The sequence below is a fragment of the Neopsephotus bourkii genome, unplaced genomic scaffold, assembly GCF_033783945.1.
Source record: "Neopsephotus bourkii isolate Nb327-2 ecotype Australia unplaced genomic scaffold, CSIRO-AGI_Nbou_v1 NB_1629, whole genome shotgun sequence".
In the NCBI taxonomy this organism is placed as follows: Eukaryota; Metazoa; Chordata; class Aves; order Psittaciformes; family Psittacidae; genus Neopsephotus; species Neopsephotus bourkii.
Window position 1 is genome coordinate 563,537 of NW_026902104.1, and position 25,487 is coordinate 589,023.

The 25,487-nt window shown below is 41.0% G+C and overlaps 1 protein-coding gene across 7 annotated transcripts in view; it reads left to right on the forward strand.

The window, feature by feature from the left end:
• Positions 1-25,141, forward strand: part of TRAK1 (trafficking kinesin protein 1) — a 126,784-nt gene extending 101,643 nt beyond the window's left edge. For 4 of the 7 annotated variants that reach the window (XM_061373142.1, XM_061373144.1, XM_061373143.1 and 1 more), the window contains 7 exons: positions 733-870; positions 2,150-2,226; positions 3,383-3,619; positions 4,614-4,930; positions 9,115-9,444; positions 17,895-17,997; positions 22,279-25,141. In XM_061373142.1, the coding sequence (XP_061229126.1) occupies positions 733-870; positions 2,150-2,226; positions 3,383-3,619; positions 4,614-4,930; positions 9,115-9,444; positions 17,895-17,997; positions 22,279-23,077 (2,001 nt within the window). In that variant the 3' untranslated portion in view covers positions 23,078-25,141. Of the gene's footprint in view, positions 1-732; positions 871-2,149; positions 2,227-3,382; positions 3,620-4,613; positions 4,931-9,114; positions 9,445-17,894; positions 17,998-19,269; positions 19,357-22,277 lie in introns of all 7 variants that reach the window. The other 3 variants (XM_061373140.1, XM_061373145.1, XM_061373146.1) reach the window with 2 other exon arrangements.
• The last annotated feature ends 346 nt before the right edge of the window (positions 25,142-25,487 follow it).

Consider the following 25,487-nt stretch of genomic DNA (forward strand, 5'->3'; position numbering starts at 1 on the left):
ATTGAGCTCATGCTTCTTCATCCCCTTCTTAGGAAGGACATTAAAAGGATCTGTGTTTCTAAGCCAAGTAGCTTATTTTTAAGAAACTTGTGGAAATGTGGTATTTCAGACTTCTGCCCCTTTGCCAAACTTGGTTGAAATGGCTGATGAACTCAAAACCTATGAGGGGACACAGACATCTGAAAACAGAGTGATTACTTAAGATGTGTTTCCTGAGAAAGTTAAGCTAAAAATAAGACATAGTCTTAGGTTGGAATTTTATGTGTGTACATATGTATGTATATATATAAGTTTGTTTTGGTTTTAAAATTCCCAAGCCATTTGGATCAATGGGTAATGTCTTGTCCTTTCCCATGCTGTTTGCCACTGTGGTGGTCATGGCAGCAATTAGGCACTATACCTGATCAGACTAAGGATACTTTCAGCTCTGTGTCTTCTTGGCAGTGGCTTCATGTAGATACTTAGGGTAGGAAATGGAGCAAGCAGTTCCTTCCTGCAGCATGGTCATGTGTCATCGTGTGTGTGCATCCCCCCCTACCCTTCCTTTCCCATTACTAATCCATGTTATTAATGATTTTCAGTGATATTCACTTGTTGGAGTTCTCTTCCTTTAAAGTGTAATGTTGTTCCCTCCATCGTTATTGCCTTTTACCAGTGTCAAAAAGAATTTGCAGGCTTTTTCTGATGACAGTGCAGCCCATAATGTCTTGAACTGTTTTCTATACATTACAGTTGCGAGAGCTGGAAGACAAGTATGCAGAGTGCATGGAAATGCTTCATGAGGCTCAAGAAGAGCTGAAAAACCTTAGGAACAAGACTATGCCAAACGCCGTATCACGTCGGTACCACTCTCTCGGTCTCTTCCCTATGGTAAGCACACCTAAGAAAAAAACCTGGCATTCTACTCACAATATACATTCTAGTTCTTTAATACTTGAATAAGTTGCACATATATTCTTGGTTTAGGGTCACTTTAAATTCGGTGGTTCATCAAAAGAATATTAGTTGCTAATATGTATTATAGCAACATCAGTTACAGCAGTGTGACTGGTGTTACAAACTTGGTTCACCTGGTTTCATCTGATTATGACATTATGACATCCCCATAACATTAAAAGCATGGGGAATATGTAGTGCCTTCTAAAAAAGGAACAAAAAAGAGTGAATAAGAATGTGTAGGTAAGCTCAATGCCTGGCTCTGCTTGACTGTGTATCTCTACAATACTTCAGTAAAGTCACATCAGTGAAGCTTCTTTTGAGTTCCATTAATGTAATCAAGCAGTAGAAGCTGCCACTCGTGGTCTTTACCCATGTCTTATCTTACTGCTGAGGAACAACACAGATTAGATTTGTGCTCACAAGAACTGAATTGTCAGCGAAGGGTTAGCTTGCCTTTTTGTGTTCCCTTCTGAAACTGAGCACAGGCCAGGCTGAAGTACAGACATTTAATAATGCAAGTAGCACTTGCACAGGTGCAGTTGAAAGCAGTAAAAGGTTTGCTTGTTCTGAGATAGGTTTGTGTGTTTTGTATAAAGATTCTTTTCAAATACTGAATCATGGCATCAAAGATGGTTTAGATTTGTGAACGTTTGACACTTAAATCTTGCACTTGACTACATTTAGGCAGTAAAACATACTGACCAGTAGTGGAAAATAGATAGCCTGTCACCTTTAACCCTTTTTGGGGGAAGTATAGAATGCTTTATGCAAAGAACATTGTCTTTTTTGTGGGTTGGATGGATAATGTTGTGAAAGGGAAAACTATTTTCTGTTTAATTTAAATGAAAGCTAATTAAGCAAAACTATACATACAAGATGGATATTACTGAGTAGGGAACTCAGTGTGGGAAGTTGGGGCATCTGAATTCTGTTGTTGCTGTGATGTGATTTTAGGGTTTTTGACAATGTTACATGGTTTTGGATGGTAACTGCTGTAGTAGTATGAAGATAAGGTGCAATTTGTCAGTGATTTAGATACACCCATTTGTTTCCAGCTTTCCAGTCAATTTTCATTTTTAAATGTTTCTTTTTTTTCAGCAATGATACCTTATTAGTTGCTAATTATTTTTATAAGTAATTTATTATTTTCTGCAATGGCAACCTATGAATACTATGACATTTGTTTCTCTTTTGTGCTTGTTTTCAACAGGATTCCTTGGCAGCAGAGATAGAAGGCTCAATGAGGAAAGAACTGCATTTAGATGAACCCGACTCTCCTGACTTTGCGTACGACTGGAAAGAATTGGTTCCTTATTGACTGATTATATCTGAAGATAATTATTATTTGATGAGAGAGGAAAAGACAGGAAATAGTTGAGCTAGGGATTTAGAAAGAAATACTTCTGGCAGAGTGTGATTGATAGAAAGCAAAATAAATTGTCTGGTTATTGGGGTGGTTATATTTTCTGCTAAAGCTACCAAAAGAAAATGCCTGTATATTATATGTAGAGAGAGTTTTGCTTTGTCTTACTATGTTTTTCTCCTCATTTTTGTGTGCTGAGAATGATAAAAGGCTGGTTTTCTTGTGTCGTTTCTTCAGTTAATGATTAGGGGATGCGTTCATTTCCTCCGGTTCTCTCTTCAGGTTTTATAACAGAAGTTACCAGGTAGTTATTGATCTGATCCAGTTTTTGTAGGGAGAACACCAGTGCAGAAAGGGATTCAGAGTGGTTGGTAGTTGGTTGGTACCCTGGCAGTGTTACCTTTAAGCTGGAGGGGTATGCTGTTCATACAGCAGCTGTTGAGACGTAAAACAAAGCAGCAGTGGCACTTCTGTAGGATGATGTAGGGCAGGATTGTTTTGTCAAGCAATTTCTGCTGAAGTGTCATCTGATCTTAATCTTGAAGCAGATGAACACTGTTTGTCATGATATCAGGACAATGGTTATAAGGAATGAACTGCAGAAGTGGGTCAGAAATCAGTTTTCCAGCCTTGGCAGCCTCTCTCTAGATTCCTGGTCTATTATAAGGGGGTTGGAAACTGGTTTCAAAAAAGAAAGGTACAAGACTGGCTAGCATAGAGGTACTCAGTAGAGTAAATTCAGGTTCTCTTTTAAAACAGATTAGCCAGTTCATAGTTAAGAATTGAATGGAGACCAATTTTGTTGTTTAAAAACTTATTTTCATGCAATGGCTTGAAGGTGTTTGTAGCTGGTGTATGGAAATGCCCTTTCACTTAATTTTTGTTAATATTTGAACATACTTGAGAATTATGGTAGCGAGTATGAGGCCTTGTGCATACTACTTTACAGAAGCTATAGAGACGAGGTAGTTGTTGGAGCTGTGAATAGGAAGGGTCATTAAGAAGCTGTTACCTGTTCCTCTATTCCTTCTTTAGGTAAGAAGGCACTGTATGAACATTAACTGTGTCTGTATCTTACAGCCATCAGAAGCGCGTCTTCGAGACAGTGAGAAATGTCAACCAAGTTGTCAAGCAGAGATCCATGACTCCATCACCAATGAATATCCCAGGCTCTAACCAATCCTCTGCTATGAACTCAGTCATGTCTAGCTGTGTCAGCACTCCACGTTCCAGTTTCTATGGGGGAGACATCTCCAACATTACAATAGACAACAAGACCAATAGCATCATCTTAGAGACAGAATCCTCTGACAACGGGTCAGTACTGTAGCACTGGACTTTGCTTTTGCTTTGTTTCTAACATAAAGGCAAAGTGTTTCTATTTTCCTCTTTTTGTCTTACCTTGTGCAGTTAACACAGTGACATACATCTTCAGAAGTTACTTATTTTGTGCTTATAGTTCTTGAGCACTCAAGTTTATTTAGAAAGGAAAGCTTTTTGAAAGTACTGCATATCAGTGTCTGCAGCTCATACCTGTTCTGAGCTGCAGCATCCCCAGATGATGTAAAACTACCCTTTGTCGTTGGAACCATGGGTCAACACTTAAACCAAATTAGATTTGCACCATTTTACATTAATGCCAGCAACTTCTGATCTAAGTTGCAGCTGCTGCTAACACTTTTGATCCTAAAATTAAATAAATAAGTAGTGTGCATGTGTAGGTTACCATATTTCACAACTTGTGAATGAAACCAATCAGAACTTTGCACTTTAGCTACTTGTTTCTTCTCCCAGTACAGCTCCAAACAATGCTGCATATATTTTCCAGTTAAAAACTACCTAATAGCTCAAAACAATGAATATTGTTCATATATGTGAGCATAACATATATGTTCATTTATATATGTCAGCATAATATACTCATGTGACTTGTACTGGTATTCTTGCAGTGTTGGCCCTGTAAGATATGGCCTGCTTACTTGAGTTTGTGCAACCATAATACACACCACAAGTAGACATCTCTACTTCAGAGCATCCTCAACAGAGGTGAAAGTGCAGCTTTTCCAACCAGGAGTTTCCAGGCAGGAGCTAGGATTCAAACTGGGTTTAATATTAAAGAGAGAATTTGGTGGTGTTTGCCTTTCAGCTCTCCGGACAAGTAGCAAGTTCCCAGACATAGTAATTTAAAGGTATTGGTGAATGTCTCAAAATTGTCATATGGAAGTTTTAAGTGTCTCAAAGTATTTCTTTCTCTCCCTCCCCTCTTTTTTTTGGGGGTGTGTGTGTGTGTGTGTCCCCTGTTACCTTTCAGAAATGAAGACAGGATGAAGAAACCTGGAACTCCGGGGACTCCAGGCTCCAGTGACCTCGAGACTGCCCTTCGTAGGCTGTCCCTCAGGAGGGAGAATTACCTCTCGGAGAGGAAGTTCTTTGAAGAAGAGCAGGAAAGGAAGCTGCGGGAACTGGCAGAAAAGGGTGAACTCCATAGTGGTTCCATTACCCCCACAGAGAGCATCATGTCGCTGGGAACTCACTCGAGGTTTTCCGAATTCACTGGATATTCAGGAATGTCTATCAGCACTCGCTCCTACCTGCCAGAAAAGCTTCAGATTGTGAAACCACTAGAAGGTGATAACAAAGGGCCTCGGCCTTTATCTGTTGTTCTTAGTGACTCTTTGTGGTCTCTTATCCATCACCAGAAAGCAGGACATCTTTGCAATACGTATTCCTTTTACTTTAGAGACAGTACTCCACGCTGCTGGTTTGAAATCTTTTAACTACTGTGTTTTTCCACAAGCCTTAAAATTAGGAAACAATTCCAGCCAAGACAGTAGAATAAATGTTGCAGGCCACACATGCAGTGCAGCTTTACACCTGACCTAAATCTTAATGTTGCTGTTTTATACTTAGGAAAGGAAGTTGTTGAATATCTGAAATCTTAACAGTAGAAATATTTGTTCATCAAATCTCAGTTCTGCAAATAAGTGTCTGGAAATACCTTTACGTACTTCAAATAGTCCAGTTTGTCCAATAAAACTGTTTGTGTGATTCAGAATTCACCTCTGGACTTTAATTGGCAGTTTGAGTGGCCATACATGAGTCTCTATGGCTTTGAGTTTCATGTGTAAAATAAGTTTGGGGTTTTTTAAGTCAAATTTCCCCCATATATTGTCTCAGAAAAAGGCAAGATATAGGTAGATGGTAGGGCGAGAGCTTTATTTCAAAGTGCATTTCTGTAGTCCATCTTACAAAATTGACCCAGCACATTTAATACAGTCTGCCTGGCTTTTCAGTCGTTTCAGGCTGTTGCTGGATGTTAGCTGAGTGAAGTCCTTCAGGTTTTAAACTAAATGCAGCTGTTTTCATATAGTACTTTACAGATTTGGTATATAAGTGATTTAACTTTGGTTTCTCCCTCTTTTTTCCTTTAACAGAACTCTCATGTTACATGAGATTGTCTGCTTGTTTTAACTGCAAAAGTTCCTTTTGTTCATCTTTTGAGAACAAATTTATTTCATTTATAAGGAGCATTTAGCACGGCACGTACTCAGAAGCAAAAATAACCCTTTTTGTGTCCTCCAGTGATGTGCTGTATCTCCATTATTCAGATGAAACCTTAGGCACAGTGCACAAGTCCATACTGTTTAGCGGATTTTAGTGTTTTGTTTTCCTGACTGCTTTTTAAATGGTCATAAAAGTTCTTGTAGCACATGAGAGAAGGAATAATCCAGCTTTGTTTCAGTTACCGGTTGCTACCACTGTAATAGATTTCTGTCACCATCCCATTATATCTGCTTTCTTCTTCCAATAAACTCTTAAAGTCATTATCATCTTTCTGTCTGTCTGGGGCTTTTTTTTTTTTCCTGGTTTTGTTCATTCTCATTGGGTCATTTTTGTCCTTCAAATTATCACACCTTTTAAAGTACTTCTCCTCGTTAGCTTTAGATCTCATTTGTGGTGTATTTGTATCTGCCTGGTTCATAAGTTTAGTGTTTGTTACCCTTTATTAAATACATGTTTAGAATTCTGTTCCTCATTTCAGCTTAGTTTTATCCCTGAGTATTTTTCAGGAGTTTTTTTCAGCTTCATGAATACTTTCAGCCTACTGGGGCAAAATCCTCTGCTGGAGCTGCAGACTGTCATCAGTACCTGTGCCTTTTTTATTACCATTTTCCTAAGGGTGCTTATGGCGTAAAGTGGAAGAAATAAAAATCACTTCTATAATAAATTTCCAGTGAATGGCTTCTACTCCTTTAAAGCAGTCTTGGAAATCCCACAGTAAAATAAACAGGGTGACAGCAGCAATAAGAAATGAATCTTCTTTTCCACCTTTAAAAATACCTCGGATCACGTACTTCCTTTTAGTCAAACAGTGATTGCTGGATGTGATTTGGGTTAGTTACAGTCTAGTGGATTTTTTTATTTGGCTTGGTTTTAAACTGCACAGCTGCAGCCATAAGCACAAAATAGAACTCTAGAACCTTGAACTGACTGTCTTTACCCACTTCATTGCAGTTGGGGCAGCAACACATCACAGATTTCTAGGCTTCCTCTGACCCCTGGTAGTGTACACATGATCATGCAGGTATCAGGAGTAGAACCCCAAATTTCATTTACTCTGATCATGTACTTATATTGCTTTTCTATTTCTTCTTGCTTCGGCTTGGCAGACCCACTGTTGCACACTCAGGAGAACATAATGTATAAAACTGTCTAGCAGGAGCCTGGGACAGAATATAGGCCAAGGTGTTGCGTTCCCCTCTTCATCTGACTTTTGCTTGCTTTGAATTTTCGTTTGGGTTTGGGTTTTTCTCATAATCATGAGGGAGCTGACAGCTGTTTTCTGCAATGCTGATTTTCTGTATGGCAAACTTAAATCTTCCTTCCACATGTTTTCATGAGATCAAGAATAAACTTGGGTACTCCCTCCTTTTTGTGATGAAACTCAGGCCACTTTGATGTCCAGTTTGCAGAAGAAACTAATGACATGTAATGTCAGTAGAACTGTAAATGCAGGTATTCCGGTGAATATCTTTCCATGGGAAAGTTTTAATATATTATCAATTAAGTGCTTGTACACTGCAGAGATTTTTCTGAGTATAAGTTTTGATGAGCTTTAAGGTGAAAAAGATGACATCTACAGAAGCTTGCATGTAGAAATTAATCAGCAACAGGATTTATACATGCACGCATCACAGAAAGAGATTTTGGTCTCTGTTGTTAATTGTTGAGAGTATTGTCATACAGCAAAACGCGACTCCTTGCTTAAGGCTTGACAATATCTGGCACTTCTCCACATTTTGGAACGTTTTACAGATATAGAATCAAAAACCTCGGCCTTTGTGGCAGTTCAGAAGTAAATACAAGTTATGGGGATGTCTTTTCCCTACAGTTATTTATTTGGGGGTTGTAATGGTCTCTACTTCTTGAGCCTCAAGTGTGACAATCCTCTTTAGTCTCTCAAAACTTTATATAGGAGAGGGGTAGGATAGGGTCAGTATTCAAGCTGAGAGAGCAGATCATTTATTCTGAGCTAAAACCTGCAGATCTCAAAAAGTGATATATGCTTAAGTAAAATGCTGCTCACTGATCCAAATCCTTCAAAAGACTTTTTTATCCCTGTTCCCTCCCCACTTACAATAAGCTTCCTGTTCTGCAATATATTTATTATGAAATGACAAGTTTTCTCATCCCATGGGGTTCCCTAGTTATTACAGTGGTTTAGATTTTTACATACACCATGCAACAAGTTCAGCTTTCTTGGTCTTTGAATATTGGTGAGACCTCTGTGTGCCACATTGGTGAGTGAGTCAGTATTCTGTTTTGGGGAGACGGGACAAGAACAACATAACAAAAACTGCTCTGATTTGAACTGGTAGAAGTGAAATAAAGGTGTTTTCTTTGTGCCATAGGACCGGAGATGTGTAGTTTTAAGTCACACAGTAGTGATTGGTGGGCACATAGGATAATGTAGGCCCTTGTCAGCAGTGTTCTATCATTCTTGAGGAATCAGATAAACCCTCCCCTAATTTCAGTGGGCCCATCTTTAATAAGGGAAATTTAATCTGATATATTGCTGTTTCTGACTCATTGTCTCCTATTGAATGCTGAATATTGAATGCTTTTCTCTGTGAAATGCACCTCTTTCCTCCAAACATTTTTCTGCCAAGGATGAAGCTACAGGTATGGTAGTATTTAGTTATATGGTAGTTGAGTTCTTGTACCACAGGGGCTTGGCTAGAGATAGGCTTGATGTATAGGTTAGAGGTATCTGCTTACATGTGCCTAAAGTTTGTGTGTCTTTCTAACATAGGAAGCTGAAATTGCTGTGCAATCTATGTGAATGCTGTCCTGTTAGACACCAGTAGTAAATTTGGGCACGTTTTCAGCATCTTCTTAGTGTGAGCTTAGTGTGGGAATATGTGGTATATATTCCTCTTAGAGCTTTCTGCGATGGTGTTCAGATCAACTGTTAAAGTCCTTCTGCTCGTGCTTACCCATGTGAATTTAGGGGGATGAGAGTATTGATGGGGAGAGGATGTACATAAGTATGCCACATTTTACCACCAGTCTTTGCCTATCTAAGTGCTGATGCAATCAGTTTATTTGCTGTTAACGTGGAAGTGCTGAAGAGCAAATGAAACAGTTTTGCCTTTCAGCACATCTTCCTAGAAGTATTAAAGCCAGAAACATTAAAGGTTTGGAGCTCCCAATCCTTTGGTCTTCTGGATGAGCAAAGTGGGCTTTTCTGCCTTTCAGGTCCTGGATTGATGGCTGATTTATTTTGGTTGTCTGTCTTGTTCCATTTCAAGGTTCTGCCACTTTGCACCACTGGCAGCAGCTGGCTCAGCCTCATCTGGGCGGCATCCTGGACCCAAGGCCTGGGGTTGTCACTAAGGGCTTCAGGACCTTGGACCTGGACCTGGATGAAGTGTACTGCCTTAATGACTATGAGGAAGATGAGACAGGTGACATTTCTTACAAGGGCCTAACTACCTCGACGCCAGTTCAGCACACAGAGACCTCAGGTGAGAGGTCACAAGCACAAGTGACTGTTTCAGACAACAAGAATAACCCCCGCCAATCTCAGGCTTTCACAGAGGAGATGCAGGAGTCCACGGCTGACGATGATGAGGGGTCTGGTGAGGGAAACTCATTAAGTCCAGTAAAACTGACATCTTTACAGGATATGGATTTCTGGGCCATTCTCACATCTGTCCAGAACAGCATCCATAGTGTTGCGTTGTGTGTAGCATCTGCACGTTAATGTGTGCAGAACATAACCATTCTAACATTGGCTCAAAAATCCTTTCTTTAATAATCTTTTAATTTGACTTTTTAGGTTTTGGTTTGTTTTGGTTTGTTTTGTGGTTTTTTTTCAGTTAACAGCATCTGTGGTTGATGTTTTACTCTATTTTGATAAGAGAAGGCTGCTAAAAGGAAGTGGTTTGTTCACAATGCTTTGTTTGGCACTTATGTAACTTTTATGTGTTTAGTGCACTCTTTTCAGTGTATATAATGCATAGATGATATATATTTTGTAGGCTTATAGTGCGGAGATTCTTCTGAGTGTTCTTAAGACATGATGCTATGCTTTAGATTTTTGTACCTTGGGAAAAACCAAAGACTAAATGATGACAAAAGGTTCATCCAGGTTGCCTGTTCTGAAACAAATGGAAGTGCCTTGAAAATCAAGCAAAGAAATAGAATCACAGAATGGTTTGAATTGGCAAGGACCTTAAAGCTCATCCAGTTCAAACCTCCTGCCACAGGCAGGGACACCTTCCACTAGAGCAGCTTGCTCCAAGCCCCTGTGTCCAACCTGGCCTTGAACACTGCCAGGGATGGGGCAGCCACAGCTTCTCTGGGCACCCTGTGCCAGCGCCTCAGCACCCTCACAGGGAAGAGCTTGTGCCTAAGATCTCATCTCAATGTCCCCTGTTTAAGTTTAAACCCAAGTGCAAGTTCAATTCAATTACCTCAGATACCGTCACCTGTTCTTAAATTCCCTTTGAGATAAATAATTAGAAGGATATTTTTATGCAGACATTTGACAAATATCATTTCCTTCATTCCCTCTCCACCACACTATTAAATACTTCCTATTTATACTGTATGAAGACTTAAGCATTTTTAAGTGACACATGAGTTATTTGATTCTCTGAACTGACATTTGCAGTCTACAATTGCACAAGGTTATAGGTTCTCAGACTATAGATGTGGCTAGAGTTTGTGGTTTCTTTTTTTTTTTGTCACTGTTTTGGGGGGTTTTGTTCTGTTCTAATGATCTATATAGAGGTGTTAGTCTTCGTTAAGATTTGCTACTTATAAAGGATTATATTTAGTCCAGAATAAAAAACATACCAGAACTCCTTTTTCTTCAGACTTTTTGTTTCTGTATAACAGAATGCCTTTCAATGAAGACACTTCCTTCCCCCTCCTTTCTGGAATAAATAACTTAGTATTTAGCTGGTCTTTAGAAGATTAGATTGTCTCAGGGCTAGACAATCATAATTCTCTTACTTTCATGAATGTAGAGTGTCTTCAACTCGCTGAAATGGCAGATCAGTGCTTTCAACTACTGAATATAAACTACTTTTTTCTGTCACTTGTGTTAACATGAAGCTTAAAAGACTCTTAAGAGCACTGAGTCCAATGTTTATTTAACACTGAAAATCCACCACCAAACCATGTCCGTAAGCACCGTATCTTTTAAATGCCTCCAGGGATGGTGACTCAACTGCTTCCCTGTGCAGCATGTTCCAATGCTTGAACATTCAAACACTCCAACTTACCCTTACATTGGCCAAAGTTCTATTTATTCTATGAGATCTATTGCCCAGGAGTAATGATTATATTATTTTTATGTATTAATATGGAAATAAATCATGCTTCTGCAGGAGTTGTGTACAGTTTTGGATATTATCAGTGTTTTTATGATCTTGAAGAGTCTGAATAACAACAGCTAGGAAAGCTGAAGATTTAGGAAACATGGACAAATAATCAAAGGCTACAGAATAAAAGGTTCAGCAGAAGATGTGGTTCATTTTAAAATCCATTGCTGCAGAGAGGAGGGGAATAAGCAGTTCTTGGTGCACTCAGGTTACTATAATTGTGCAAAAGCAGCTGTTTGGATTACAGTTCAGGTGAAGAATTCTGTAACTGTACAAATACTCAACACAGGAACATGTAGAAAATCTGGAAACTTATAGTCAGGGACTATACATAGACAAGGATATACATACAGCTCAGTTCTTTGGAGCGTTTTAAGAATGTATTAGCAAAACATCTGTGGGTAATGATTTGGAAGAGTTATTTCTTTGGAGCAGAAAATTAAATGTAGTCCTGTGCTGTGGTTAGAAAGATTAGTATTAGACTGGCAAGAAAGACTAGTATTTCCCTCCATTTTCTTTCTCCCATTACAGGTCATTTATTAACAGCATATTAACATCATTACTCCCATTACAGGTCATTTATTAACAGGATATTCCCTGGTTACTGGTCATTTTGCCTGGGATAACTCTAGTTATCTCTTAAGCATGTTCCCTACATAATAAATTGGCAATGTAGGTAAAATCATGAAATTTCTCATTTCATCTCGTAATGTTTGCTGAGGAATTTGAATATATTACAGAAATGGATAAACTGGTTGAAATTAGTAACTTTGTGTAGAATGAACAAAACGCACTGAAAACTTCTCACTCTTCATCCTTCCTTCAAATTGCCCCGCTGCTTAGGATTTAGGAGTATCCTGGTGGTTGCATTGCTCCAGTGAAGCCAAGGCACACCTGTATCTGCTTGTTGAAGCCATTTGACAGGCATTATATAAGGAAAAGATAACTGTGGATGTTTTCAGACTAGGCACTAATATGGCAGAGCTTTTTAGGATCCACTAAAGAATACTTTTTGGGAGCAGAGATGTGTGTTTAGCTTATGAATTTGTGTTTAACTATTGTGTTGAAAAAGCATTCTTTCTGCCTCTCCTTGATTTCTCTGTAGGAAATGCCATGCAGGTTGGGGTGTGTGTGGCCTTGTGGTTCCTTAGAGCACTGTCACAAGCACAAGGTTACGACCTCATTGCTTCCATGATTCCAGAGGAGATGCCAGTTGGCAACGTACAGAATAAGCTCTGTGAATGTGGAAGTAAATAAAGGGAAGGAGAGAAATATCTTGGAAGCCATCTTTAGTGCTTACACTTGTAATCCAGGAGAGCTCCATTGTGGAAAAACCTAGTTCAAGAAGTTCATAAAAGCTAGCAAGTATCTCCCTGCAGTTGCTATTGGAAGACCACAGAGTATGCCAGTCTGGAGCTGCAGGTCTTGTAACCTGAAAACAAAATGCCTTTGGAAATACAGTGCCTACGAGGACCATTTCCAGGAGGTGTAAATTAACTTAAGTCTTTTGGGCAGTTGTCTGCTTCATTCCATATGCATGCTTTGAGGTTTGTATCTTACCATTTCTGCTCTGGAGATGAGATGTTCTCTGGCAGAGTACTATGAAGTCCTATTCTTAATGTCATTTTGTGGGCATGCAGAGTACATGAGGCCAAGAGAAGTCAACATCTGAACATCCAGGAAAGCAAAGATTGCTGGTAGTGCCCAAAGTGTCTTGTGGCCAAAATAAATGCATTCAGAACACATTATCAGCTGGTTCTTGTTGAGTGATGGGTGGAGTCAGAAGTCATTCTAAATGATCCTTGAATTTTCTTGTCTCTGTGTTGAAACCTATAGTATCCACTGGTGTATAAAATAACTTCCTCACCATAGATGCAGTCTGTATCCCAATTATGGCACTGAGCATTTCAGAAGTTAACACGTGTGTACTTTGTGACCTGCACTTAGTCTCTCACTGCTACATACTGTGTGTGGGATGGAGCAACTTTATGGAAGATTGTGAATTCTGGAATCACAGTTTTAGCCTAATACCCAGGAATTAGCTTGAAATTTATATATCACTTGTGTAGACCGTCAACGTAACTGAAATGGTAAAGAAGTTGTAGGATGCCAGTCATGTTAGTACCATCTAGGACAAGTCATTTTTGAAGAACAAGGTTTTTGTATCCTCAGTATTTTTTGATTTTTATTATTGGAAAGAAACTGTAGTGTATCATAAAATACAGTCTGTTGGGGGTGTTTGGTTTGGGGTTTTTTTTCTTGTTTTTTTTTTTAATTCATTGCCTTTTAGGTTTCCCTTCACCAAAAAGAAAGCACCCAACCAAACCCATCATCTGTTCAGAGCACTTAGTAACATTGTGAATGTGCTCACTCTGAAGATGGAAGGGCTACGCTTGATTCAGCATGTGCTTAATTGCATGCTGGCCTTGGGTGCATGAAACTGGTACTTGTGTTTGTTGGTTCCACTGATGGATTGCTTTGAACAGACATGTGCACAGCATTACCAGGTCAGCCCTCTTGTGCTTCATGTTTAGACCTTAACCATGACATGGAGATCTTTCCAAATAGGCGCCTAAGCTCAAAAAACCACATAATGAACGTCTTACGTTTGAGTTGCTTTTACCAGCATTGCTATACGTGCTTTTAAGAGGTTACCATTGTACAGAAAAGCAGTGACTCTTGTAACTCTTAGAGCTAAGGTTTTGATGCCTATTTACATATATTTTATTTTCAAATAGCATGACTATTTCACATTAATTCTTTAAGAAAAGTCTGTCAGCAGTTTCTGTATGGGCTTTTAGAATGCTGCAGTTTTAATCTGAGGGGCCCTGGGCTGCATCAACTCATATTGAAGCCACATTGAATACTATGAAGCCTTTTTACATCTGTGCTCCATGGTTTTAAACATATGAGAGGGAGACAATCACCAGAGGAAAGCTAAGAAAATCCTTCATCAGCATTCTGTGTGTGCTCTCTGTAGCACTGGGTATCAGATCTCTCACCTCTGGTCACCCAGAGGGGATGAACTCTGCTAAATGTAGAGTACCTGAAGCAGCTATCTTGTCCTGTGGAACCTAATGGGGTTCTGTAACCTAGTCTTCAGGAACTCCACCTTGCCCAAGAATGGAGTTAGTGACATAGACTGGCAAAAGGTGATTCCATAGCTTGCATTCCAGACGATCACACTGGAGAAAGAAAGTGCCTCTTAATGGTTATGTTCTCCCAAAGCAGGCAGAGGTGGTCCTGTTTCTGTTCAGCAATAAAATAAACATCTAATGCTTTATATACCATCTATTGCTCTAAGGACTCTCCCAGCCTTATTGTCATTCTCTCCCTGCCTTGCCAGCCAGTGCTGAAGAGAATCCCCAAATGTCACTGGGAACCAGGTTTTCTCCTTTTCTTAAAACATGCCAAAGAAATGATGAGCAGAGTGGCTTGTTTCAGAGCTGGACTGAAATGTTACCTTTGTGCCAGTCTGGATCAAGTCAGACCCTGAAGATTTCTGATTTTTGTGTTTTAAAGTTCATTTTTGAATAAATTTGTATTTACCACAATAGGTGTTTATATAAAACACAAAGACTTACTGACCACTCTGTGCTCTGCTTCCTCACTATCCATCTGGCATCACAGCAAATTTGAGTTTGGAACCAATGGTGTGAAAGTTAATGGTGTTTTGGCATAGCTACCTCTTCCAGATCTTCCTCAGACTCTGTCTTGATGCCTTTTTGTGGCCACTAGTTTGCTTCCTGTAACTTTATACCTTCCTCTGCACCAGTTGGTTGAAAACCCAGATAAAATCACCTTTTGAGGGTTCCCTGGGCCTGTGATCATGTCCTAACCATCTCTGTTCTGCTGTTTGCAGCAAGCAGAATGGCCCATAAGCTCATGAGTGCTGCAGCTGCATCCAAGTTTTAGTTAGCTCTGTAGCTTTGTGTTTGAGTGGGGAAAACTCTGTTTTCCCAGAAGATGGAGCTCTCTGCCTTCAGTTTGACTGGTACCTGCTTGGTTCCCTAGTATTTTAAACGATGTTTTTACAACAGTGTGTGTGCTTACAGGGCAGAGTCTCTTCCAGCTATAATGCTTTACATTTTTCCCAAAATGCCTACAAATTGTTTGAGAAAAGAAGGTAAAAAATCATTGATTATTGAGAGACAAGACATGGTCCAGCAGCAATCGAAGGTTTACCTTGAATTGTATTTAGGAGAAAAAGGCACCAGCGGTTTAACTTGTGATTTCTTGATGGATGGAATTAAAACGATGTTCCTGTAAAGTTTGTTAAGCACTGAATTATGTACAGATTGTTTCATACAGATCCAAAGCCTCGTTGTTAATCTACTGCTTTGAAAAAGAATAAAACATATAAAACATTTGGTTTCAGACAGTCACTTGAAGCAGGTATTTATGTTTAAAAGAACACTTTGCCATATGTACATGTGATGATAGTCGCTTACTATAACCTCATCTATCACTTCCTCACAACCTTATACCATCTCAGGAGATGGCCATTCTTATGGGAATTACTAGGTTAGGAATGAATCATTTTGTTTCTATTTTATAAACTTTGTTCATTTACAGCCACAGATTCTCATTCACTCTCTTTGTATTGTGTCCAAAGGATGGAAAATGCTACAGCAATGTGATACACCCCATTGTTGACTGATGGAGGATGAAGCTGGTACAGGACTTTTTTAGTGGTATTTGAGGGTGGAATACATCATTGGAAATGGATGATTTTTTTAATAGCTTTGATTTATTTCCTCTTATTTCAATCAGTGATTTCTCTACTTTTAGCAGCCTTCTCCTATCGCTGACTCATTAAGAGCAATGAGTCTTGGTTTTGCTAACGCAGCTGTGTATTTTCAATGTGCCTGTTTCCAGTCTGGGGGGATTCCCAATGGATATCACAAATGGGGAAAATTCACTTACTGTGTTCCAGCTGTGTGCTTTGGGTTGAGCTTGCAATCTTAAACCAGCATTGCTTTATTCTGTCCTCTATTCATCATCCAGGGATAATTGCTTTGTTTCTGCCTGGTTTATGTTGAAGTCCTTTGTTTTCTCCAATTAACCGATTTTTTCATGTCTAGCTATTTGAGCTCTTTCTCCAGATTTTAACTCTCTACAATATGGAGAGAATCATGATTGCTAGGCTGTGCTCCCTTGTAATAGCTTTTATAGTGCTCACACTAACCTCTAAAGCAACTGGATTCCTGAAGCAGCATAATTACCATCTCTGGAGGTGAAGTAGAGCTTGTTATTATGTCCTGCTGTGCTAGCATTTGAGTGTGTTAACCTAACACTCCAGTAGGCTTTTAGAAATACCCTTCTTTAATGTACAGCAGTACATTCCAGTGCTAAATAGCCTCACATTTTATGCTTAGCCACCTCTGCTTCCACTCTCCACACTCCCCATGCTCTCCCTTCACACACTGCTTAGATGTTGTCTTAAAGGAGTACCTAGTTGCACACGCTGTTTTGGAGCTGTGATACTGTCTATATGAAAAAGGGAACACAGCCACAATTAAGACTTGCTCTGCTTCTGCTTAAGCATCTCTGGAAGTTCAGGGTGGTGTCTGGTCTAGTTGGTCGGTCTGTCTGTCCTTTGCAATGTGTTGAATAGTTGTGTACTGTGATATTAAAACGGGGCTTAATCAGGGAATGGCACAGAGGGTTGGGTAGGACGGCGAGGGAGGGAGCTGCACATGGGTTTTGTTTGTGCATGTCTTTTGACCACTGCTGAGTTTGGTTACTAAGTAAGAGAACCTATGCAATCATGATGTCTTTGATGGAATATTTAACCCTGGGTGGTTTTCAACCAGCTTTTCAGATGCATGGCTCTTAAGTTTTGTAGCTATTCTGCAATAGCCACAGCTGCCTTCTATAGCAGGTTAGTATATCCACAGAAGGATCTCTACTAAGAAGGAAATTGGCCTAAGTCCTTCATTTTTTAAATTGAGCTGTATTGCTTCTTCCCCAAATTACTGATGTGCTGAGAGTGGCATCTTTACAGCCACATTTGTTGGGAACATTATTTCCTACACTGTTAATAAATATTCAAACCCTGCTATGTCATGCAGCTGAGGGTAGGCCTTAAAGAACCTAAACACATGCACAAGAGAAATGTCACAGATGGGCAGTAGTGGATCCAAAGAACTACCACTTTCCTTCCTGTGGATGTGAAAAGGCAGAGACAGAAACAGTAATATGTGTCCATCCTCTCTCCCCCAACAATCTATATGCCCATTAGCAAGCTGGATCCACTACTGAGAAGTAATGGGGATACCTTGTTGTGGATCAATCTAAAAGCTGAAATGCAAAAGCATTCAGAGGATCTTAGTGCTCTTGAGTTGGTACTAGGAATTGCTGCTTATAACTTCCCACTGATGCAAGTTGCTAGTTTAGATGAGGCCTAGCACTTCAAGCATTGCCTGAATCTGGTTTGAGCAAGGCTTACCTGCAGTGTTAGTGCTCATGGACAAGTTTCAGCAGACCCTTTTAGCACTGGCCTTGGAGTCCTGGATGTGTTTGTTCTGGAACACAAGTGTTTGTTGGAATACTGTATCACTTGTGCGTTCACTTTGCTTGCATTGATCCATCCGAGGTAACTCATCACTTCTTGCATCTGTCTTACCAGCACATGGAACTTTGGTTTTTCCCCTTTTCTGTGTAAAATGCAAAGAATTTGCTTTTTTTTGATGTAGTACCTCATCCTGGGAAGTGCATGTCACAAACCAACTCCACCTTCACCTTCACCACCTGCCGCATTCTGCACCCCTCCGATGAGCTCACACGAGTCACACCAAGGTAAGGGTTTCCCATGATGGCAAAGCGTTCAGCTCCATCAGTTTTCCCTCTAACCGAATGCGAAGTAACGGGATAAGCAAAAGCAGTAGGTGAATTACAACGCTCCCCAGCTTATTTCTCCTATTTTGTGTTACCTCAAAACCTGATGTTCTCAGAGGCATGTGTAATGGTTGAGAAAGCCAAGCAAAATAGCTTAACTTTTGTTGTCTGTGGTTAAACTACTGCAGGATCAATAATGAAATTGGATTCCAATATCCAAACGAGACCCTTGATACCAAACTAGTTGTAGTCCTCATGTGTGAATGCTCAGAATGGGGTGTCTCACCAAAAATAGGAGTGATTTTTTTTCCAAGGAGGTAAATATGAATCTTTGGTGAAGAAGAAAAAGGGGTGCTCAGGTAAAGAAAGGCAGGAAGTACATGAGGAGAGGGAAAGGAAGCATGCCTCAGTCAAAACTGGGGAGTTGTCTGCTTTGTTCCTTGGTGTTAATTGTTGGAAATGAGTTCATAGTAGCCAGATTGAACTAATGAACTGGCTTAATAACAGCAGGTGGCGTGTATAGGCAGTACATGCCCACAGAAGGGAACTGGATAGCCTTATAGTTGAAGCTCTGAGAACCAGAGTGGGGGAGTGAATTTCATACCTAAAGAGGGAACTTTCCTTTCTTAGCAAATCAGTATTTAAAGGATGTTTTATCTGTTCAGAAGGACAATGCCTCATTGCTTTCTCTGCCCCTTGCAGCTCCTGTGTAGGAGCGTACCATTGTGTGTGTCCCCATTCAGAGCTGATGTGTGTAGACTTCTTTAGACATGAGATGGGCATTGACTGCCTAAGGAGTGCATGAAAAGTAAGGGTATTACTGAATATGAAAACCTGTGAGGTGGAAAGGAACTGAATGAGTCCATGTAACTTTTCTGCTTCCTTTTTTGAACATAGTTAATCATGGCCTGTCTGGTTTGAATTTATTCTTTTCTGTCTTCTCAACGCTGTTACTCAAGAGAGCCTTTTAAATGGCTGTAGTTCTGTTTTAGTTTTCTTATTACTGTTGAACTGCTGTTGATTATGGTCATAATAAACTCCTTAATTACATTGGTTACTAAATCTACCAAAGGAGCCATACTGACAGCTAAATGCAGTATGTTTTCAGCTGCCTTAGTTAAACCAAAGTTCATCATTCATTCAGGAGGAAGAAGAGGGAAATAAAGAGCGTGATGTTTTCAGCAGACATATTTAAGGAGCTCTTCCTTACCAACTGTAAACGATTCTTCACAGGTCATGTGAGGAGGACGAGGAAACTGCATTATGTCTCCTTATGCTGAGAGGAGGGATAGGGCACACACTATGATCCAGCATGGCAGGGGGTGAGCAACACTGCCGGCAGCATCTGTGTTGGCAGGGTCATGTCCAAGGAATGCCAGTGTGTGTGGCACCAGCTAACCCAAAGAGGTTTGGTATTTGCCTACCTGGTTGCATTTTAACCTAGCCTCTAACCCAGGTGATGCTCTAACCTGACTAAATTTCCTCTTGCCAAATGAGGTGCTCAGTGTGTTTCTGTTCCCAGTCTAACTCTGAAACCGTCACTGGGCTGAGTTGCTGAGGCCAGTTTGAGTCTTTCTGTGTCTCTGTCCAGGCTGCTCTGCAGCGTCGGTCGATTTAATGGGGAGACTATTTCCCAGTTAAAGTAATGCCAAAATGATCAAACAAACAATAAAGCAGCACTTGCATAACAACTGCTTTCTAGCAGGGATGTCTGGGGGTTTGAATTGCTCTGTAGTGTGTTCTGTGCTGACAGAGCAGTAGAACTGCTAATCTGAATATCTGTGCAACTGAAATCTGGAAAAGAATGAAGCTGTTGGAGGTAATAAGCCATTGGAGTGCTGCAGTTTTAATCCTGTGGCTAGCACATCTTAGAAGCCTGATAATGAACACCCTGTATCTGGGCTTCCAAAATGTATTTGATCGTGCTCTGTAGAAAATCAGTTCATGCAGGAAGTTTTCTTTCTCTTCCTTTTCCCTCCCTCATGCTTTTTAAGACTTCTGTACTTCTGTGTTTTCTCAGACATTTTTACATTACAGCTTACAGGGAGGAATAGATGGGATTCCTCTTGTTGAATCACAGCTGCAGAGTAAAAGTCCTTTGGCAATTTCACTTGCTTATGGTAGAAGTTCCAGATCATTGTTGAGATCATGTTGGTCACATCTTGGTCCATGGAGAGAGACCTGACTTGGGGCTTCCTAGCATCAGCTTGATATTTCCTTTATTAAGGAGTGCCTTATATAACATTAGGTGATGATCTAAGCTCATCTCAAAGCTCATCTCAAAGCAGGGTGTCTGACCTCACAGAGTTCACTAATGTAAGGTGAAATCAGACTACAAATTCCAGGCTCATTTGGCCATATGGACAAAAAGGAGGCAATTCATTCATTGGCCCGTGTCTTCTCTATACATGGAAATCCAGCCAGATTGTCTCCATGTGGCTATTTGATGCATTTCTTAGTACAGAAAACCCAACTTTAAGTAGCATTTTATGGCTGAGCCCATCCAAGAGCATGGCTCTGCTGAAAAGGGGAGTTCCCATTCTTTCCCCTCTTCCTTCCCCTCACAGTTGCTTGCTTTTCCTGCTCCTTTGCACTGGCTTTGGCTTTTGTCTGCCTCTTTGCCCAGTGTCTTCTACTTGCTAACCTAGCAAGATGAGGGGGAAGGTTTCCCTCTTTGAGCAGTGGTGAGTTCTCAGGTCGGTGAATTGTCTGTTAGCATCAAGTGTTGCCTTGTTCAAGAGCCTTTAAATGATGTTAAAGGGGACGAATCCATGCCTAGGAAATACAGCTGTGGAATTACATATTTCATGTGTGTATGTGTGGCAAAACCCATCATTTGAGCACGGTTGGAAAGGTTTTTTTAAAGGTGAATGGAACCCCTGGGATTCTCCCAAAGAGACATGAATTTGGAGTGTTGAGGATGTCCCACATGCCTTGTTCATGGACTAACCAAGTGCACCACACCTTGTTCAATGAATGATGTACCTTGGACTTCCATAAATTGAGTGGGGATTATCCATAGGTAAACATGCTGTGGCTAACCTGATCTCTTAGGAACAAGGTGTAGTGACAGAAACACTCAACCCTCGAGATCTCAAACTTGGCACAAGGAACTTGGGATGGCTTTGGAATTGTATTGATTCTGTGTTCAGTCAGATGGGCAGCTTCTGGGGAGAGGGTGATTGCCAGAATGAATGCAATTTGGTATTATACAAGAATTTCCAACCCTTCATAACTATCAGTAGTGTGCTTAAGAAAACAAAACGCCCTAAGAGAGCACTAAGCATCAGTATGTCATGGAATCATAGAATAGTTGGGGTTGGAAAGGACCTTAAGACCATCTACTTCATGTCTGTCACTTGCTCTGAATGTGCAGAGTGTTGCCCATTCAATACTTTCTTGTCCACTGCCTGTATGTAGTTTAGAAGAAAGAACTGGAATTGGGGAACAAGCTAGCAGTGTTTCAAACTATAGAAATGAATGTTTCACCAGATGAACAGTAGGGTGGCTCTTTGCATGCTTGGTTTGCTGCCGTCAGTTACCCGCTGGCCAACTGACAAAGAGCTCGAAGCGGTTTTTCTCATCACCTTTGAAGATAATTCACACCACTGTGCATCTCCATCCAAACTCAGATCCTCCATCCCCTTACCCGTAAGTGAAAATGAATTCAACATAAGAAGGGTTTGACTTTACAGAAGCATGTGTTGGTGACAGTGCCAACTTCAACAGTTTTGCTATGGATGCTTCTGTAATGAGTATGTTCCCCTCCTCCCTTGCTGCTGTTTCTGCTATGACCCAGCAGCACTAAAGACTAGCAGCTCTGTGCTCAGAGTGACACCACAAAGTAAATCTGTCTTGCTTACACCATTAGTCAAGTCCTCCCTGTATCCCTGTCTCAGGGAAGCAACTGGGAGTTGTGACAGCCAGTAGATCAGGAAGAAAAACTGAAGGTGTTGGTCAGGAACCTGTCACTTTGTTTACCAGCAGAAATGTGATGGTGGGTGCTGGGGAATGCATTGATCTCACGAGACGGGGTGGTGAAGCATGCAAAGTGTGGAGATGTGTTTTATAAGAGATGATGCTTTTGCACTTGTCATCACATTTCTGAGGAGCTGGGAACTGGCGTTTTGTGCGCACCCTCAAATTGGGTAAAAGACCCTGCTGGGAGTTAACAGTCTCGCTTGCAAAGTAAGCTTTAATTCCCCGGTGGAGAGAATAATTTGCCTGCTCCTTTGCTTTCAGCCTTAACCCAGCACCTACTCCAGCTGGTGGCAGCATTGGCAATTTGAAAGGCACCCCGGTGGCCACCCCCTGCACCCCGCGGCGCCTGAGCTTGGCCGAATCCTTCACTAACCTCCGGGAATCCACGACGACGATGAGCACGTCTCTGGGGCTGGTGTGGCTCCTGAAGGAAAGGGGCATCTCGGCAGCAGTGTACAATCCACAGAGCTGGGACAGAGCCAGCAAAGGCACCCTCCTGAACACGTACATCCCTAAGATGGCCATCATTCCTTCCACTCCTCCCAACTCACCTATGCAGACACCTTCTTCTTCCCCTCCATCTTTTGAGTTCAAGTGCACCAGCCCACCTTACGACAACTTCTTGGCTTCGAAGCCTGCTAGCTCAATCTTGAAGGAGGTGAGGAATAAAAAGAACATCAGGAACAGTGAGAGTCAGACTGACGTGTCTGTTTCCAACCTTAATCTCGTGGACAAAGTCAAGAGGTTTGGTATTGCCAAAGTTGTGAGTTCAGGGCAAACATCGGCTCCTCCTTTAACTGATGACCAGGGACCTCTTCTCTGTGGGGCACAAGGACCAGTGAGGGCCTTTGTTCCTGGAGGCCTGGCACCAGACGGTCTCCCATTGGGCTGCCCTGCCGTAACCAGTGCCATCGGGGGCATCCAGCTCAACACTGGCATCCGAAGGAATCGGAGCTTCCCCACCATGGTGGGTTCCAGCATGCAGATGAAAGGCCCAACGTCTCTCACTTCGGGGATCCTCATGGGAACCAAGCTCCCGAAGCAAACTAGCTTACGGTGAAGGACTTCATTTTTACAGCTTGTCTTTTTAAATACAAGTACTCTTGATTCTTTCTCCGACCTCCTTTTCCTCTCCCCACCACCCCTTCATTGCCTCTTGAGTTTGACAAATCAACTTCGTGCCTAATGGGAGAAATGTGTAAACTTTGTATAAAATGTGTAAATATGTACCAGATCGGTTGTAACTAATGGGATTATTTTACTGCTCAGTTGAGTGCAGAGGCTCTGTGTTATGATTGCTGTTATTAAAGGTAACTCACTAACCTTTTGAAAAGTTTCTTTTCTAAGATGCACTGAAAGAAGCCACAAAAGAATAAAACCAACACTAAGTAACTTGACTAGGACAACGTGAATCCTGTAGCTAGCCTAACTTGAGTCAGAGGTGCATGGGAAGCTGTTGAATGTGTTACGTGGGACCTCGCGGTACATCACTTGAAGCATGGGAGCATTTGTGCTTCGTTAAAGCAAAAAGCACTCAGTTTAACATGGTAGTTTTAATTTTGCTTCTGTAGATGAGTTACTGGAGTGCCTGCCTATTATGCCTGAATGGATGGAACTGCATTTTTCTGTTCTGTCTTTTCCTCCTCCCCAAGATGAGAAACTTGAAGCAATCCTGTGTTGAGGTCGACACGCCTGCTGGGTACCTGCAGTATCAACATATTCCTGTTCCTTGTGGCACACACACACACACTCCATGCGACTTCTCTTTCGGTTTTTGTTCTGTTTTCTCAATGCTGCACTGGATTGTGGAGGGGAAAATGCTTTACTGTGTGGTGCTGCCTCTGAAACACGCTCTGTCAGTGCCCCCAAAGAGAACAGCTTTCACCACTTGGGAGGTGAATGTGGCAATGACTTCCTCCAAGTCAACAGTAGGGAACAGATTGACAGAGGCATGTTGCAGAAGAACATGTAGCAAAAGCAGTGTTAGAACAATGTGTGTCCTTGAAACCTTGGCAAGGAACCACAAAGCCCATTTAGTTATGGAATGGTACTAGCTGGAAAGAGCAGCTCGCAGTTGCCCACTGGTCTCTAGGGTGAGAATATCCCCACCTATTACCTGTTTTCAGAGAAACCTCCTTCATGCCCAGTTGGACCTTAGCAGAGGTATAAAGGTGGGAAGCACTTTATTTCACAGTCTTTTAAACTGAAAAAATACCTCCCAATACCAAACCTAGAACCCCCTGCTTTATCAGAAGGGAAGCAGAAGGCCTCATGACAGCCTTTAGTTACAGCCCAAGCAAGCCTTGTTTCTACTGTGAGTTTCTTCTGTTTCTCCCAAAGTTCTGCTTGTAGAGAGAATTGGAATATCCTGTAACTGAATGGACTGGAAAGAGCTTGTTTCTAGAGCATTTGTTCAGAAGGGAGATGGAGAGGAGTGAAGGGAGAGCGTTTAATATCCACTTTCTTTTCCTTGCATTTCTTGTGGCATCTAAACCAAGCTCCCTGTTTGTTCCCGTTATCCCACTACACGTACTTGCCGTGATTACTGTTTGTACCAGACTGTTACTAAATCAGCACTGATCACTTCCTGTATAAATGGAACTGTCTTTTAGTCTCTGTGATGAGAGGTAGGTGGGTGGGTTTGGTCTCTTATCTGAATGAAGTAGTTACTGCAGCAGTGCTATGGACACTAAGGGTATGTTTGAGAAAGGAAAAACACATGGGGCAGTTTCTGCATGTGTTTGCAGACTTCTATTTATTCTATGAACTTACAATGTTTCAGTAAAATGTCATCAGCTCTCTCTGCTGTTGTATGTGTGCACTTATTGCAAGTGAATTTAAGTATCTTTTTATTTGAATGTATCTTAAACCAGTAGATAGAGTAACAGTTGATTCTGGAAAAACAAAACGTGGACTTCATGGACCATTTTCTATACCCAGAGGGAGAAAGCAATACCATATGAGAACTTAGAGTGTCGAAGTTAATCATGCAATGGGGAAGTATTATTCAGCCTCTAAACAAAGAGTTGGGGCTGTCCACCCGCCACAGAAAGCAATTGTAACACATGAGAAAGATGAAATCTACATTTTTCTTCACTAATAATCAATAAAATAACAGAAAAAGCTGCACTGTTGTGTACTGTTCATCTCTTGTCCTCTTCTTTTAAGGTGATAAATCCTCAACCTTCATCCCTTGTTTTCATCTCGGTGTCAAAGCAAGACAAGAGGCCATCGGTAGGTTTGGTTTTTAAGTGCTTAGACACAGAAGTGGTTGGAAAGTTTGGAGGTTTTAAGGTTGCTGGAACTGGTGAAACTTTGCTCAAAATGAAAAATACCGACTTTGTGCTGATTTTTATTGGTGTTCCAAGAAAGCAGATTTGAATGTTGGGTGGTTTGGGTATTTGGAGCAGGAGAGGGGTTTGGATTCTCCTGCCTAATACCATGCAAAATGTGTAATGAATGTGCGAGGA